General features: G+C 48.2%; 1 protein-coding gene across 13 annotated transcripts in view; it reads left to right on the top strand.

Annotated features, from left to right (window-relative positions):
* Positions 1-14,611, top strand: part of JADE1 (jade family PHD finger 1) — a 63,143-nt gene that overhangs the window by 13,650 nt on the left and 34,882 nt on the right. For 12 of the 13 annotated variants that reach the window (XM_051819883.2, XM_070047587.1, XM_017347570.3 and 9 more), the window contains exon 2: positions 7,191-7,268. In XM_051819883.2, coding sequence (XP_051675843.1) covers positions 7,217-7,268 — 52 coding nt within the window. In that variant the 5' untranslated portion in view covers positions 7,191-7,216. Of the gene's footprint in view, positions 1-4,708; positions 4,883-7,190; positions 7,269-14,611 lie in introns of those variants that run through there. The other variant, XM_070047584.1, reaches the window with a different exon arrangement.

The raw sequence follows: 14,611 nt of genomic DNA, 5'->3' as shown, positions 1-14,611 counted from the left end.
TGTAAAACCCCTCTTCCCTTGCTCCCTGAGGTCATTTCTCATTCTTTCTTGGAATAACATACCAGGCGTGCCTCTCTGCCTCCCTGCCACCACGCCCAGGTCACTGAACTTGTTCACTCAAATTCCTGAGCCACCTCAGGGATGGGTTCCTTTAGCTGGTGGCTGCTCTTAATTTTCTGTGTGTTCATTTCCCGTTTCCATCTGAGGAAACTAAATCTCAAAGTCTTGAGGTGCTTTGCTGCCCCTCCACCCTGTGTGCACAGGCTGTTGTCCCATGGTAACTTGCTAGCGTTGGCATTCCGAAGCCATTTGTCTAGTTATTTGCATACCGTCTTCCTGCGGGGACCAGGAGCTCCTGGAGCACTGGGCATTGCCTGCCGTAGATGTTTTCAGCCAATTAATATATTAGCTAATGCATCACCTTTTAATCTGTGTGATCTAACTGGAGTGAACTGCATTGATTTAAACAGGGACCCTGGGCCAGCAGGTCAGAGTGTCCCTGTTTTTTGAGAATGGGGCCCTAAGCACCCTCCACAGTTGCTCACCTCTCTTAGCATGAGTTTCCCCACGGTGAGGATGGAGATGCCAGAGGACTGTTAACTGATCCAACCGGCGTCTTTGGCCAGCTCCTTCCTCCCTCCCAGACAATCTTATGACCATAATCAAACTTCCTTGATAGTCTTCATCTTTTTGGACAAAATCCCAAATGCCCGCTAATTAATATTTTTGTCTAGACGAAAGATTGTAAATGGACATTCCTAACTTCTGTAAATTGGATCCTTTTGAGTCAGTTTTGATAAAATCCAGACAATGTTGTAACACATCGTGTTGAGGACTGGACCTAGGTTCTGGGGCGTCTGAGGAGCTGCCCTGTGAAGGTTTGCTTTTGACCACCAGCTGACCCTTCCCTGTGATGTTGTTTTCCACAATTTTTTGTTTTTTTAAAGATTTATTTCTTTGAAAGGCAGAGTTACAGACAGAAGGGAGAGACAGAGATACATATCAGCAGGTTCATTCCCGAGGGATCAAGGCTGTGTCAGGCTGGAGCCGGGAACCTTGAACTCCATCCAGGTCTTCCATGTGGGTGCAGGGGCCCAAGTGCTTGGGCCGTCTTCCACTGCTTTCTCAGGTGCATTAGCAGGGAGCTGGATCAGAAATGGACCAATCAGTGCCCAAGTGGGGTGCTCGTGTCTCAGGTGTGGGCTTCAACTGCTACACCACGGCGTCGGCTCCAAGAACCTAGAATTTTTAGGAACACATACACGCAGAACATTTAAGATATGCAAAGATTGCCTTCTTTGACCAACACCTCAGTGCTTAACTAAGGCACTGCCTTGGGTTCGCCCCTCTGTCTTCGTTGAATCCAATTTCAGCAAGAATCTTGTTAATCAGTTTAGTGAAAATCTGTAACCCTGGGTGTGTGACTGCCTATCTTACCATTTTGGCTGGCCCTCAGCATTAATCTTAGCGAGTTATTGTATCCTGAAGCCCCTCATCCTTGACGTTTCCTCTTACTGACGTCCATCCACTGACCCCACCTTGTTCTCTTCTTATTAATCCTCACTTGTCTATCTCTCTGTCCTGTTGCAAGACTCTATTGCTGTGGTCCCTATACCTGTTGCCATGATCCCCCTCATAAAGTCTGCCACATACCATGTTTAGCAAATATCAACAGTTTATTCCATTGAATAAATGAAACATGTAGTGAAAAATTGTAAAAGAGGAAAACAGTTGAGCTGGGTGATACATAGTGCAAATGCCTGGAGTTAGAATGGTGCATCGCAGGATGCTCAGTGGGTTTGAGCAGGGCCCCAGGGAAGAGGTGGACTGAATATGCAGCCGGAGGAAGGGGCGGTGGCAGTGGCATTGGCAGAGGTTGAAAGTTTTCAAGGGAAGAGATACAGGCCTTGCTCTATCTAGTCTGGGGCTTGCTAGGACAGGTGCTTGGGTAAAGCTGGTAGGGATCAGAACACCTGTAGGTGAACTTAGACCTGTTTGCAGTATGGAGTGACAGGCAGACGTGCGTAAGGCACAGCTGGATGAGGTTACCTCATAGGGAGGAGGAGTTTGTCATAATAATTGGAAGTGGGTAGGAGCCGTGGGCCTGGGGACTGGAAAGGTTCTTAAAGCAATAGGGAATCAGTCCTTGCCTGTTTTGCTGCTGTTGTGGGCATTGGGACCCCCAGCTGGACTTCGTACAAGTTCTCTTCCCGCATGCAGGAATGCAACATGTAGATAGAGATGGGCAGGTAAACAGGATTTATTAAAGGCCAAGGATAATACACCATCAGTGTGAATGGGGCAGCCTCCTGAGGGAGAATTGCTCCCACCCAGGCTTCGGGATAAAGGGTGGGGTTTGGGCCAGTGCCTGATTGAATGTTCAGAGGAGACAGGGCTTTGGTAATCTCCAGGGAGGTGTGGCGGCATCTAATGGGTGATGATGGCAAGTGAGTCTCAGGTGTGGTGAGTGGGTGTGAGTCTTCAGCCATGTTCAGGTCATGGGATTTGGGCGGTACGTGCAGCGTGGGCCTGGGCAGTCCTCAGCTCCTCATTAACTAGCCTCCTGCCCACCTGCAGCAGTGCTGCTGAAACACTGAGTTCACTTGGTTCACAGTTCTGGAGGCTGGGAATTATAAGGTTGAGGGGCTTCACCTTGTGAGTGCCTTATCCTGTGGGCAGAGTGTGAGCTAGAGATCAAGAGGGACCAGAACTTGCTGTCTCTCTCTCTCTTAAGATTTACTTATTTGCAGGGGAGAGTGACACACACCCAGTTTCACTACCCAAATGGCTGCAATGACTGGGAAGCCAGATGACCCTAGCTGTATAAAGGTCTCCCACGTTGGTGCAGGGGCCCAAGCACTTGGGCCATTCTCTGCTGCTTTCCCAGGTCACTAGCGGGGAGCTGGATCAGAAATGGAGCAGCTAGGACTTGAACTGGCACTCTGATAATGGGATACCAGCATTGCAGGCAGCAGCTTAGCTTACTGAGCCCCTGAACTTGCTTTTATAACAAATCCAATTAGGTCCTAAATACTGCCTGTTAGGCCTCACCTCCCAGCGTTGTTGAATTGGGGATGAAGTTTACAGCACAGGACTTTAGGGGACGCATTCAGACTGTAGTAGTAGTGGAAGAACAGAGTCATGGGGCAGCAGGGGGACTTGAAAGAGTCATGCATTATGAGTCCAGGAGCCTTGGCAGTTGGATATAAGGCAAGAAGGGATGTGTGTTATTTTGAGAAATGTATATGAGTGCATTGAAGATTCTGAGTGGGAAGAAGACATGTGGAGAAATAAGCTAAGGCTTATCTGTATGTTGATTATTACGGTGTTTTGTTCCTTTCCCGGCTCCCTCCCTGAGGGGCTCTAGGACTCAGAGTCCTCCCTGGACCCCTCACACGCCTGTTCCTGGAGAGCCCTGTGCTTGTCCTGGTGGCCTCTCTCCTCAGCTACCCCTGAAGCTCTGTGAGGGCAGGAGTAGTGATTTCCCCCGGCACCTCTCAGTCTCTCGGTATTTGGACATTGTGGGATGCATTATATGCTGTTAGGATCTTCTTGCTGCTTTCTCTGGAGTGCTCTGAGTAGCTCTTTTAATTGATTGTTTCTTAATCCTACCACCATTTAGATAGTAGTGAGTGATTGCTTTGGAGGAGTCAGGAAAGGGAGGAACGCACAGGCTCCTTGTGTTCTGGGGCTGGCTTTTTAGTGGACAGATGTTGGCAGCGTGCACTGATCATATTGCACATCTTAAAGGTGGTAACATGCACTTTGATGTTCTGGTACAGTAAGTAAGCCTGGGTGCGATAAATCTTCCGACGTCAGGGTTTAAGTGCATCATAACCCCAGTGCGGGAAAGGCTGTGGTGTAGTTCCCCGGAGGAGCAGAGTGCGGCAAACCTAACCCTCTTTCCTCGTGAACGTCAGGGTACGTGAACATAGAATTCAGCAGAATCTACTTACTTACTTTAAGATTTATTTTATTTATTTGAAAGACAGTTACAGAGAGAGGTAGAACCAGAGAAAGAGAGAGGTCTTCCATCTGCTGGTTCACTCCCCAAATGGCTGCAATGGTTGGAGCTGAGCCAATCAGAAGTCAGGAGCTGGAAGCTTCTTCCAGGTCTCCCATGCAGGTGCAGGAGACCAAGCACTTGACCATCTTCTACTGCTTTCCCAGGCCATAGCAGAGAGCTGGATGGGAAGTAGAGCAACCGGGACTTGAACTGGCACCCATATGGGATGCTGGCACTGCAGGCTGGGGGCTTTAACCCTGTGCACCACAGCATTGGCCCCCGGAGTTTACTTTCTTAGGTGCATAATTTTGTTTGAGAGGGTATTTATGTGTATTTGGTCAGCACTTGAGTTTTTGACTTAATGACTGCTAAAGTGGCTTCTCTGGTAGTTTTGTATGGAAGCTGGAAGGAAAGCATTTTGCTTCCAAAAGATTCTGAGTTCTCCAGTTTTCTATTTAGGTAAGTTTAAACAAAAATAAAGTTTATTTTGAGAGAGAGACAGACAATTTCTATCTCCCCAGATCTTCCAGGTTTCCCACATGGGGGTTGCAGGAGCCAAAGCACCTGGTGTCCCTTGGGGTGCACCTTAGCAGGAAGCTGGAACCCGAACCGGGAATCAGGAGTCGGGGCACTCCAGTGTGGGATGTGGATGTCTAAGCTGCTAGACTTAAGTGCCTGCTCCCCGTGTAGGTAAATTTAAGTCGTCTGAGTCAGTGAAGATTCTGTAAGCCTTGTTTCCTTGTTTGTAGCTGGGAAGTATTTTATGGGCTTTCTCAGCCTCTTATTTCTCACAGTTCTCACGGCTCATGAGGTGGCAAACTGCATGGCTTTTGCTGTGTTGCATCAGGCTGTTACTTTTGAGGAATTCCTCTTCAGGTAGGACTTTTAAAGCTCGCGTGTAACATAGGTTTTGGGGAGCTGGGGCTGTTAGGAATGAGAGGCTTTTGCCTTTCGCTCTTCTCATTGTACCTCCTGTGGCGTCCTCAGGGGAGCAGGAGTGTCTTCTGTAGAAAACTGGAGGAGAGGTTAGCTGTCCTGCAGCCCTTGGTGTTTCTGGCACACAGAGGACAGGGAAGGTGATCATTTCCAGCTGGGAGTGGGTCACTGCTGTTTGTTGCCCTGGGAAGCCTTGGCTTGGAGCAGGCCACCTTGTGTTAGAATTGTGGGTGGGTGGGTTTTAGGATTGAGCCTGCCCTGCTATGAAACCCTGGCCCACCAAGCATGCTCCCTAACATAACTTAAGACACAGGTTGGGACTCGTGTCAAGCTTCCTTTAGGTAAATCTGATGGGTTTTGAAGAATCATCTGAGTGAGTTTTTCAGGAAGAAAGTCAAACTCGGTACTGCAATTCTAGATTAGGGGCTTGAACATGTAAATAAAGCGTGTGGGTTCATGTCATTAGAGGAAACTGTGTTACAGACCTTTCCTGTGCTGTGAATAAAATGATAGAAGAAGCCAGATTCCAGAAGAGCCAAACGAACTTTATTGATGTTGATGTTTTTACTTGCGGGGCTTCATAGACAGGTGGTACAAAACCCAAAAAGGTGATTAGACCTGGGGGCTTACATACAATTTTAGCAAAGAGTGATAAATTGTGAGGTGACTAGACAAAGGAATAGGGAGTTTGGGCTTCCAACGGGGTTAACTTTGGACAGATGCCAAGGAAGTGCACAAGGGAAACTAATGGTAGATAAGGGTTCTTTGTGGGGGGCCCCTTGATAAATGGATATCTCCTTTGCAAAAGGGAAACTTATACCCAGGTTTGGTTGGGTAGGAGGAAGGCAGAGGGCCTCCTGTGCCTGCTATTTAGTTGTCATTTGCCCTCAGCTCAAAATAACCCTTGGACCAACATGGTGTATTTTGATCCTCTTTGGCAGGATGTATTTTCTGCCGTTATTGATGGCTTTTTTCACAGGTCCATTTAGAGTAGAGCTTTTTATTTTTTATTTTAATTGCTGAGTTGTTCCAGCATAGTGTTTCTCCACTATCCTTTGTGCCACACTTTCATTGGAAGCACTGCATAATGCTTGTGATTCCCAGTGAGGAGGATGTTGGGATATACTTCCCTGAGGGTGTGGGTGATGGACTACCAAGCTTTTCTTAACCTGAACAAGTTCCTCATTCTCATTGGGAATCATTGATCGGGCAGTAAGTTCAAGGCTCTAAAGGTGTCAGGATGATCAATAATTTTAGTTTGAAAAAGCTTTTTGGGTTTGTTTAGAGAGCTGTCCTGTGTGACTAACTGCAAGATCATCTGTGTAAGTTCAGTGACTGGCCACCTACTGCCCTGTCAACTAAAAGCAGTCTCCTCTGACTTGAGGGTGGTGCTGTGGCCAGCTACCTGGGAGGAACTGGGCAGGTAGGCTGAGTTTGTGTACACTGATTTCTTAGTTTGGCTGGATTTGATTGTTATCTGTCCTGAAAGGAGTTGGAGTGGAGTGGAGACAGCATTGGATTTAGGGTAAGAAGCTCCCTGTCCAAGAGTGACCTTGGGGAAGCCGCCTCTTAACCTTTCGGCTTTATCTTCCTAATGAATGAGAGGCAGGCATCTGGACCAGAATTTAACACGTGTCTGTGGTCCCATTCTGTTGCGGCTTTGAGTTGCTGAGGGGTTGGGGATAGCTGGGGAAGACACCATTCCCATACCCCATTTGTTTTGTTTCTAGAACTGGGTTATTTGGCTTTTAGGATGATTTTAGCCAAATTTGCCAGAGAAGCGTATTCCTGCCCAGTTCAGTGTAAGCACTCACACGTCCAGGCACAGCCCCACCTCCCCCCACGTGCACACATAAAATATGAATCTGTCTGTAGTGAGGAGGCACAGTGTTCATTGCTGTGGATTTTTTTCTGCAGTGCTTGCCGCCAGTCAGCAAAAGAGACTCTTGTGGAGTAGTTGTAGTAATAATGTCACAGGAATACAGAGAGAAACCTGGCACCCTTGGGAGACCTGCTGATACGTGACTTCTCCACCCCCCCACCCCCACCCTTTTAACTTGGTCTGTTAATGATTACACCTAATTATGTATCTTTGGTCTTTCTTTTTTTCTTTCTGTTGATAATTGAAATGCTGCTTAAAGCCATTTGTTTGCTTTTGTTTGCAGTAAATCCTGGGCTGCCATCTGAAGCCCAACTTGATGATTGTGTATTATCATCTTGGGTTAAGTGCTGTCTCATTGCTTTGCAGGCTGCCTGCTGTTTCCCGGGGAGATCATGAAACGAGGTCGCCTTCCCAGCAGCAGTGAGGATTCCGACGACAATGGCAGTAAGTCCTGCTTTGTTGTTCTTGGAACCTGCCAGGGTCTGGGTCGGTGTAAAAACATGATTTTTTAATGTAATGCTTTAAATAGCTGAGGCCCTTTGCATATGAGGCAGGTCAGAGAAAGCCGAGGCCTGGAGAAACACATCAGAGTGTGGTACTGCAGGTCTGTAACCAGATCTCTCTGAGTAAGGCTGACTGCAGGCAAGCATTCCTGAAGCTTCCTGTTTGTTATCCAGGGATGAATAATCCAGTCCCAAGAGTCACTGGTGTGTCTGTTTTTCTTAAACATCATTTATGGCACTTCACAGTTGCTCTTTACGAAAAGAGAACTTAATCAGAGCAGGGTAATTATTAACTAGTCCAGCACCAGGGGAGATTGAGGACTGCCTGGAATGACAGGAAAATATTAAGTACAGGTTCCTAGTAGGTCTGGAGTCCCTTATCTTCCCTTGGTTTTATTTACTATTTTAAAACATCTGTTTATTTTTTATCTACTTGAAAGGCACAGGGCCAGAGAAAAACACAGAGAGAGACACACATACACACACAGAGACAGATTTTTCCATGGCTGGTTCACTGTCCAAATGCCCACAACAGGCAGGGCTGGGCTAGGCTAAAGCCACAAGCCTGGAACCCCATCCAGGTCTTTTAGAGGAGCAGCAGGAGCCCAAGTGCTTGAGCCATCACCTGCTGCCTCCCCAGGCACATTTGCAAGAAGCCAGGTTGGAAGCAGAGCAGCCTGGATGCGAACTGTTGCTCTGATGTGGGATCTGGGTGTCATAGCGGTGGTTTCACCTGCCGTGCCACAACGCCTGCCTCTTCCTTGGGGTTTCACGTGACTGTATTTCATAGAACTGCTGTCTGCATCCCCGTTCTCTGGCAGCCTCATATTTTCACAGTGCAGCTGAGAACCAGAAGTTAGCTGGCTTTCAGGCAGTCAAAATCAATGTCACACAGTGTCTGTGTATTGAGAAGCTAACAGACCACTCAGAGGAGCTCCCTTCACAAAACAGAAGATTTTGTACCTAGCACAGTGCCTGAGCCCCAGCCCATTAGCTTCTAGTTCACATTACAAATTAAGCATGGGAGAGAATGCTTGGAAGAATCCTTGCTGTGCCGTGTGTGTGGTGGGAAAGGAATCGGGCCTGCTGTCAGGGGCCTAGGCCTGAGACCTGTGCCGGAACAGCTCTGATGGGAAGTTACGAGGGCAGGAGCAGATGTCTTCTTGATGCACCGTGGAACTGGAGCACATCGACGCCCAAGCCTAGAGTGGGGAAGCCTGGGAAACCTGTAGAGGAGACGGAGGTGGGGCAGGTCCTGAAGGATGAAGTAGTTGTTTTCTAGTCTCTAAATTGTCAGCAGATTAACAGCTGTAAAGTAGAAAGCAAGGCTTTGCTGCTCCAGGGGGCCACTTGCGGCCTTGGAGAATGAAGGATGGACCAGGACCTTGAAGCACAGAGCTCTAAGGAGGCATTTTGGTTGTGCTTTGGGTGTGGGCGTGGGGCTGTGGGAAGTAGAGTTGGGAGTTAGGGGAGGGCTGTCTGGTGCTTGGGGGGGATGTGTGTGTGAAGGTTAGAGTGACCTGAAGGGCTTGAGTAGAAGGGCTAAGGGATTGGCGTTTGGGGGCAGGCAGTGGGAGCTGCTGATGTTGGGAGCAGGGGAAGAGTAAACCAGGTTGAGGATGGGAGGAATAAGCGCTCCAAGCAGAAGGGCTTTGTCTGTATTTCAGTGAGAGTTATTGGGGGTTTGTCTCAAAGTACAGGCAGTCACCTGCCTGAGCCTTTGGGAGCGCTGCTCTAGGAGCTTCTGAGGCACTTGCCATTTCACAGCCTTCCCGCTTATCTTCTAATGTTTGCAGTTTTAAGCATTTTGCTCCTCCAGGCAAACCCATGCCTTGGTATTTCTTCTCTGCCCCTCTGTGATACTTGTCAAAGTGTCCTCCCTGAGTTACAAGTACCTAGTAAGTGCCTGCTGTTTGCTTGAGTACACAGTTCAGTCCTGTAGCAATTGAAAAAGTCTTACTTTTTTAGTCTCACAATTCATCAGAAGCAGGTTTTATAAAATGCCTCCACATACTAATAATATGCAGTAAGAGGAAACGGGGCCTATTTTAACATATGTTTTTTCTTTTTGCATTGAGCAGCAAGTTCATGCTCACTCTACCCGCATCACTACTTCCTTCTTGCCTAGGGAGAGCCAAGTTAGACAAGGTTCTGGAACCTTCTCCAAACTCAAAGTCTTCCCTTTCTGGATAAGCATCATCCAGTAGAAGGAAATGCTCTAGTCCAGTGCCACTAAGGAGATGAATTTTTAACTTTTACTAAATTGAGATTTAAGAAGCCACTTGTGGCTGCTGTCCTGGATGTAGTGCACTTCTAGAGCTGGCCCATTCTAGTCCCTCTCTACCATCCCAAGGCTTGGTGTGGCCTTATGGGAGTCAGCCAGGGCCGTGGTGGTGACAAAGGACTGCTGGCCTGGTGGCTTCTCTCCTGGGACCTGAAGTCCAAGATTCAAGTCAGCAGATTGGGTTCCTTCTAAGGCCTCTTCCTTGGCTTGCAAGTGGCTACCTTCTTGTTGTGTCCTCATATGGTCTTTTCTCTCTGCATGGGCATCCCTGGTGCCTCTCTGTGTGTGACTCAGCTTTCTTTCAAAGAAACATAGGCAGCTTAGACTAAGGCCTTTCCCAGCTGGCTTTATCTTAACTTAGTCACCTCTTTCAAGGTGCTATCCCCAAGTAGTTTGGAGGCTGGTTAGGGCTTTAAAGGATGCATTTGAGGTAAGAGAGAACAAACTCAGCCCATAACAGTCCTGGACAGCCAAATGTTTCACCTGAAAATGTATACTTGGCTGGAGAGGAAGGAGGAAGAGTGTTCATCCAGAGCCCCCTTGCCTGTGGGACACCATTTTCTTCCTCCCAGTATGTTCATGTCTGTGCTGCCTTCCTTGAAGAACCTGGGGCTGGGGGGTGAAGGTAAAGGTTAGTAGGATACTGGCAGGTTGATGAGGTAGAGCTGCAAAGCTTGGTTCTATCCTGGACCTCTTGCAGACGTGGACATCTGACAGTGGTGGTGGGAGAGAGGAGTGCCACGTAGAAGGTAGGCTGCTCTTTAGTGATGTACTTGGTTCAAGATAAAACACACATTGATGCTTTATGGCTGCACTGGATGTCCAGGCTTAGTAATTTGATAATTGTGGTGGATGTTGAGAGTGGTAAATAATAAGAACTCACTCCTACCTAGAATGCCAGGCCTTGTAAATAGGCACATGTTGGTGTGATGGAGCACACCCTTTCTGTGCTTTCTGAATCCAGCTGGTTCTCAGTGGAGGCCTGTGCCACACCTCCACTGATCAACACTGAGGCCATCCTTTTGTGTGTGCATGGCTGGTGGTGGGGGGAGGCAGGGAAGGCTGGGGAAGTGGAGGGGGCATGAGAGGCGGGACAGGAGGGACAGGCGGGGCAGGCATGGGCGGTGTGCCTTTAGCCCCTGCAGTCAGGTCCACAGAGTGAGCTCTGTCTGGGATAGCTTCCCATACAGTGTCTTCCTCCCGCTGGGCTGGGGCATTTTTGGAAAGTTCTTAAGAGAACTTACGAGCTTAGGAGAAGGACTAAGTCTGTGCGTGGCCACCTCCAGCCTCTCCAGCCCGCAGGCCTGACAGAATTTTGGCAGCAGTTCCTAGCCCAGTGCAGAGCATGTCCAAGTGGAGGAGAGGCAGCTGCAGATGTCAGCATGGGGCCACAGCCCCAGCCTCAGCCACAGCCATGGCTGGGCCCCGCTGGCCTCCAGGTCTGGTGTCCTCTGCTTTGTTTGCTGGCCTGGTCCTGGGGAATACCGGCGTGGTATTTCAAGGTGGGGATGCATGGGCATTTTCTGTGCCAGGTGCTAGCCCTCATCCAGCTACAGGCAGAGTAGCTGAGGCCTTCCTCCAGGCACCCAACAGCCCGAGCCCTGCGGTCGGCTGGCATGGCATTCAGGTGTTTGCAGGTGGCGGGTGTAGTTCCTGGGTTCCTGGGATCGGGTGACCCAGCCGGTCTCTGAAGCTGACACATTGTGCCAGGGGGTGGCTCAGGGAAACAAGCCCTGTTTAATTTCCTGCTGTTCTTCAGGATTTTTGGTGAATGTGGGAATAGAGTCCACCAACCATTTTGAATATTTCTGAAACCTACGATAGATTTCATTTTGTCCTTGGTAAAACTTAGAGGGTAATCCAAACATCAAGAGGCCTTGCTTGTAGCAGGAATTGCATTCCATGTAGATCCATATATATTTCCTGTAAAAAGACAAGAATTAAATATTACTTAATACTGTTCATCTTGCATGTTTATTTTTTTTGGAACTTTACCATAGCCAAAGGCAAATGGTGTGTTTTTTTTTTTTTTTTAATTGGTTAGAGTAATACTTATGTTATTTGAGGGGCAGAGAGAGAGAGAGAAAATGAACTTGTGTGAGAAAGCATTTCCCCACCTGCTGGTTCACTTCTCACATGTCTGTTATAGCCGGGGTTGGGCTGGGCTGAAGTCAGGAGCTGGGAGGTCAGGGTCTCCCATGTGAGTGGCAGGGAAGCAAGTGCTTGAGCCATCATCTGTTATTTCTCAGGGTATCCATTAGCAGGAAGCTAGGAATTGGGAGCAGAACCAGAGCTTTGAACCCAGGCACTCTGACAGTGGGATGTGGGTGTTTCAGGTGTACCGAATGCCTGCCCCTGATTGTTTTGAAATTCTGTGTCTCTCAAAGATTCACACGTAAACTGTCCTTTGCTCTTTGCAAAGAAGGGTGGAAGAATGCTGGTTGATTATGATGCTTTTTCCCCAGGTTGTGAAGCAGGACTTCTTGTTCCTGTCTAACCTTCTAAGTTTCAGGGATCTGTGGGAAGAAGGCCTGGATTGCGACACCTGTCGAGCCCACCCCACACCTGAGATAATAAAGGGGCAGACACAGTGGGCCGGGGTTTTGCCATTTGGTAATGCTGGTTGGTGAGAAGGAGAGCGTCTGTTTTTCTGGGCTCTCCTTGGCTTTGTCGACATGTAGTGAAGAGAGACTGCCCTTTCCCGCCTAAGGACACCTTCTGAGGCTGCATTAGTGGATTCCTGGATTCCTTACATTTTCTGATCATTTGTGTTCATTTGCTGAGGTGTGGCTGGCTGTGCTTGTTTAACTTCCTGTACATCTTCCTTGGCTTCTCTTTTGTAAGAAAGTGCCTCTGCACCTCTGATTTGCATTCTATCTTGTAATTCTTTGGAGTTGTGTGGAGCAATTCTTGAAATGTGAGGAATTTGCACTCAAATGCTGTGGAGTGTGTATTGTCCCCCCCCCCCCCATCCCTTCCAGATGCACAGGAGGGCATCTTGGGGGGGGGGAGGGGTTAAGGAGGGAGCAGCAGGAAATGATCTGTGGCCCTGCACTTGGACCTCCTCAGGAGTGGTGGGTGACCGTGAAAGGTCTGCGTGTCAGGTGATTGACGGTCTAAGTCTTCCTTTTGAAGTACGTGGCAACATCTCTGGGCCAGTTCTTTGAAGTCTGTGTGGTGTCTGCTTTGGAAGGTGGAGGTGCGGGACCTCATTATCACAGGTGTGACGCAGAGCTCGCCTCTGGAAACTGGGGAAGTGTGAGCAGCTGTGCTCAGGTGTGGCTACCTGGAGACCAGGGAGGACCCGCACCGTCCCTGACTCCCGGCCGCCTTCCCACCACAGGGAGGCCAACAAAGCCTTGACTTTTAGAAACTTAGGATCAAGAAGAGTGGAGCTGTGGAAGAGCTTTGGTGTAGGACCCCTGCCACGAATAGAATAGCAGTTACTTAGGATGCTCGTCTTCTGTTTTGCTGAGAACCAACAACTAGACTAACATTTTGCTTAATTTCATATGAGGGTTTTTGCTGCATTGCTTCACTTGGCACACGGATGGGGTATAGTGTAGCCCTCAGGTAACACACGGGCGTCTGTGCCAGGTCTGTGCTGTTTCTCACCAAGCGGGGGGACTTGTAACCTGCCAGCCATCAGCATCTTTTGTCAAGCTGCTTTCCTGTATCTGAAGACACCAGCATATCATGTCATGTCCAGGAGCAGCATCAGAGTCACAGCAGAGTGGCATTTGGTCACTGGGGACATTCTCTCTTGGCATGCGCTGTGTGGTGGTGTGAATGCCAAGACCGCCATTCATTCTCATTTCTGGACCTTTTTTGCACTGCACACGAGCTCCCCAATGTGAGAGGCGTGTGCAGAATGCATTAGATTTACTCTTGAGGTTTTCCCTTCTTTTAGATCTAGGGCACGGCAGCACGGCTATTTTTAATATTTCAAAGGGGAGTGTTCAAGATGTCTGTCTAATAGGACTAGGAGGAAGCACGCGGGATGTTGGGCTCAGGCCGCTGTGATCTAACAGTGCTGCCTTCTTGAGCCTTTGTAACTTTCTGTTGCGCCCAAAGGTTCTGTTTTGCTGGAGGTTGAGGGTTTACAAACCGCTCACTTTTCCCACTCAGTAAACTGTCTCATGTAAGACAGTTTTACTATATAATTGTTCTTACTTGAACAGTACAAGTCAAGAATTTCAAGTCACTTATTGGTTACCAGAGTGGTCTTAACTGTAGGTAGTGAGCTTACCTTGTGGGCAGCAGTAAAATAATTTTTGACATTAGTGTGAGAGTTATAGAATCCCCACCTTGTCTCCTGAAGGCAAAAACAAAAAAAAATGTTACTTGTCCCCTTCTTCATAATTTGGTTTGTCATTGAATATCATTACTTTGGAAACGGAAACAGAGTGTACCCGCAGCCAGGATAACCTCAGCCCAGTTTTCACCTGGTAGCTGGTGCCATGGTGTAGCCTCAGTCGCTGTCTCCCAGTCCTTTTGGTGTTTGACATGTGCTCATTTTGGGTTTGAATCTCAGCCCAAAATGCTTTTCCAGAAAGTGCTTTATAAAGTACATCTATGTCTGTGTCTGTCTATATGTCTGCACACATTTTTAATTAAGGAGGGTTAGGAGTTACTTTGGCTTTGATAATCGTCTGAGGGCTTCCTGACAGCCTGGGAAATGTTTGACTGCAGGGAGGATGAGGGTGCTTAAGGACGAGTCAGTTTTGAGTCTCCGGCCTTTGGCCTTTGAATACTTAGGCAGATGTCAGTGCATTTCAAGCAGGAAGCAGTGGTAACCGCTGATCTGTCTCTAAATGTGTTATTGCTTTATTTTCCTTGACCTCAGGAACAGATCTTCTCAGGTAAAGCAGGGGAATATAACAGTGGGTGTTTGGTTCAACAGTTATGCCACTGCTTGGGAGTCCCGTATCCCATATCAGAGTGCATGGGTTTGAGCCCAGGTCCTGCTTCCAGTTCCAGCTTCCTGCTAATGCACACCC

Source organism: Oryctolagus cuniculus, chromosome 8 (genome assembly GCF_964237555.1).
Source record: "Oryctolagus cuniculus chromosome 8, mOryCun1.1, whole genome shotgun sequence".
Lineage (NCBI taxonomy): Eukaryota > Metazoa > Chordata > Mammalia > Lagomorpha > Leporidae > Oryctolagus > Oryctolagus cuniculus.
Note: the sequence above shows the minus strand (reverse complement) of the source record. Positions and strands in the feature narration are given on the sequence as shown.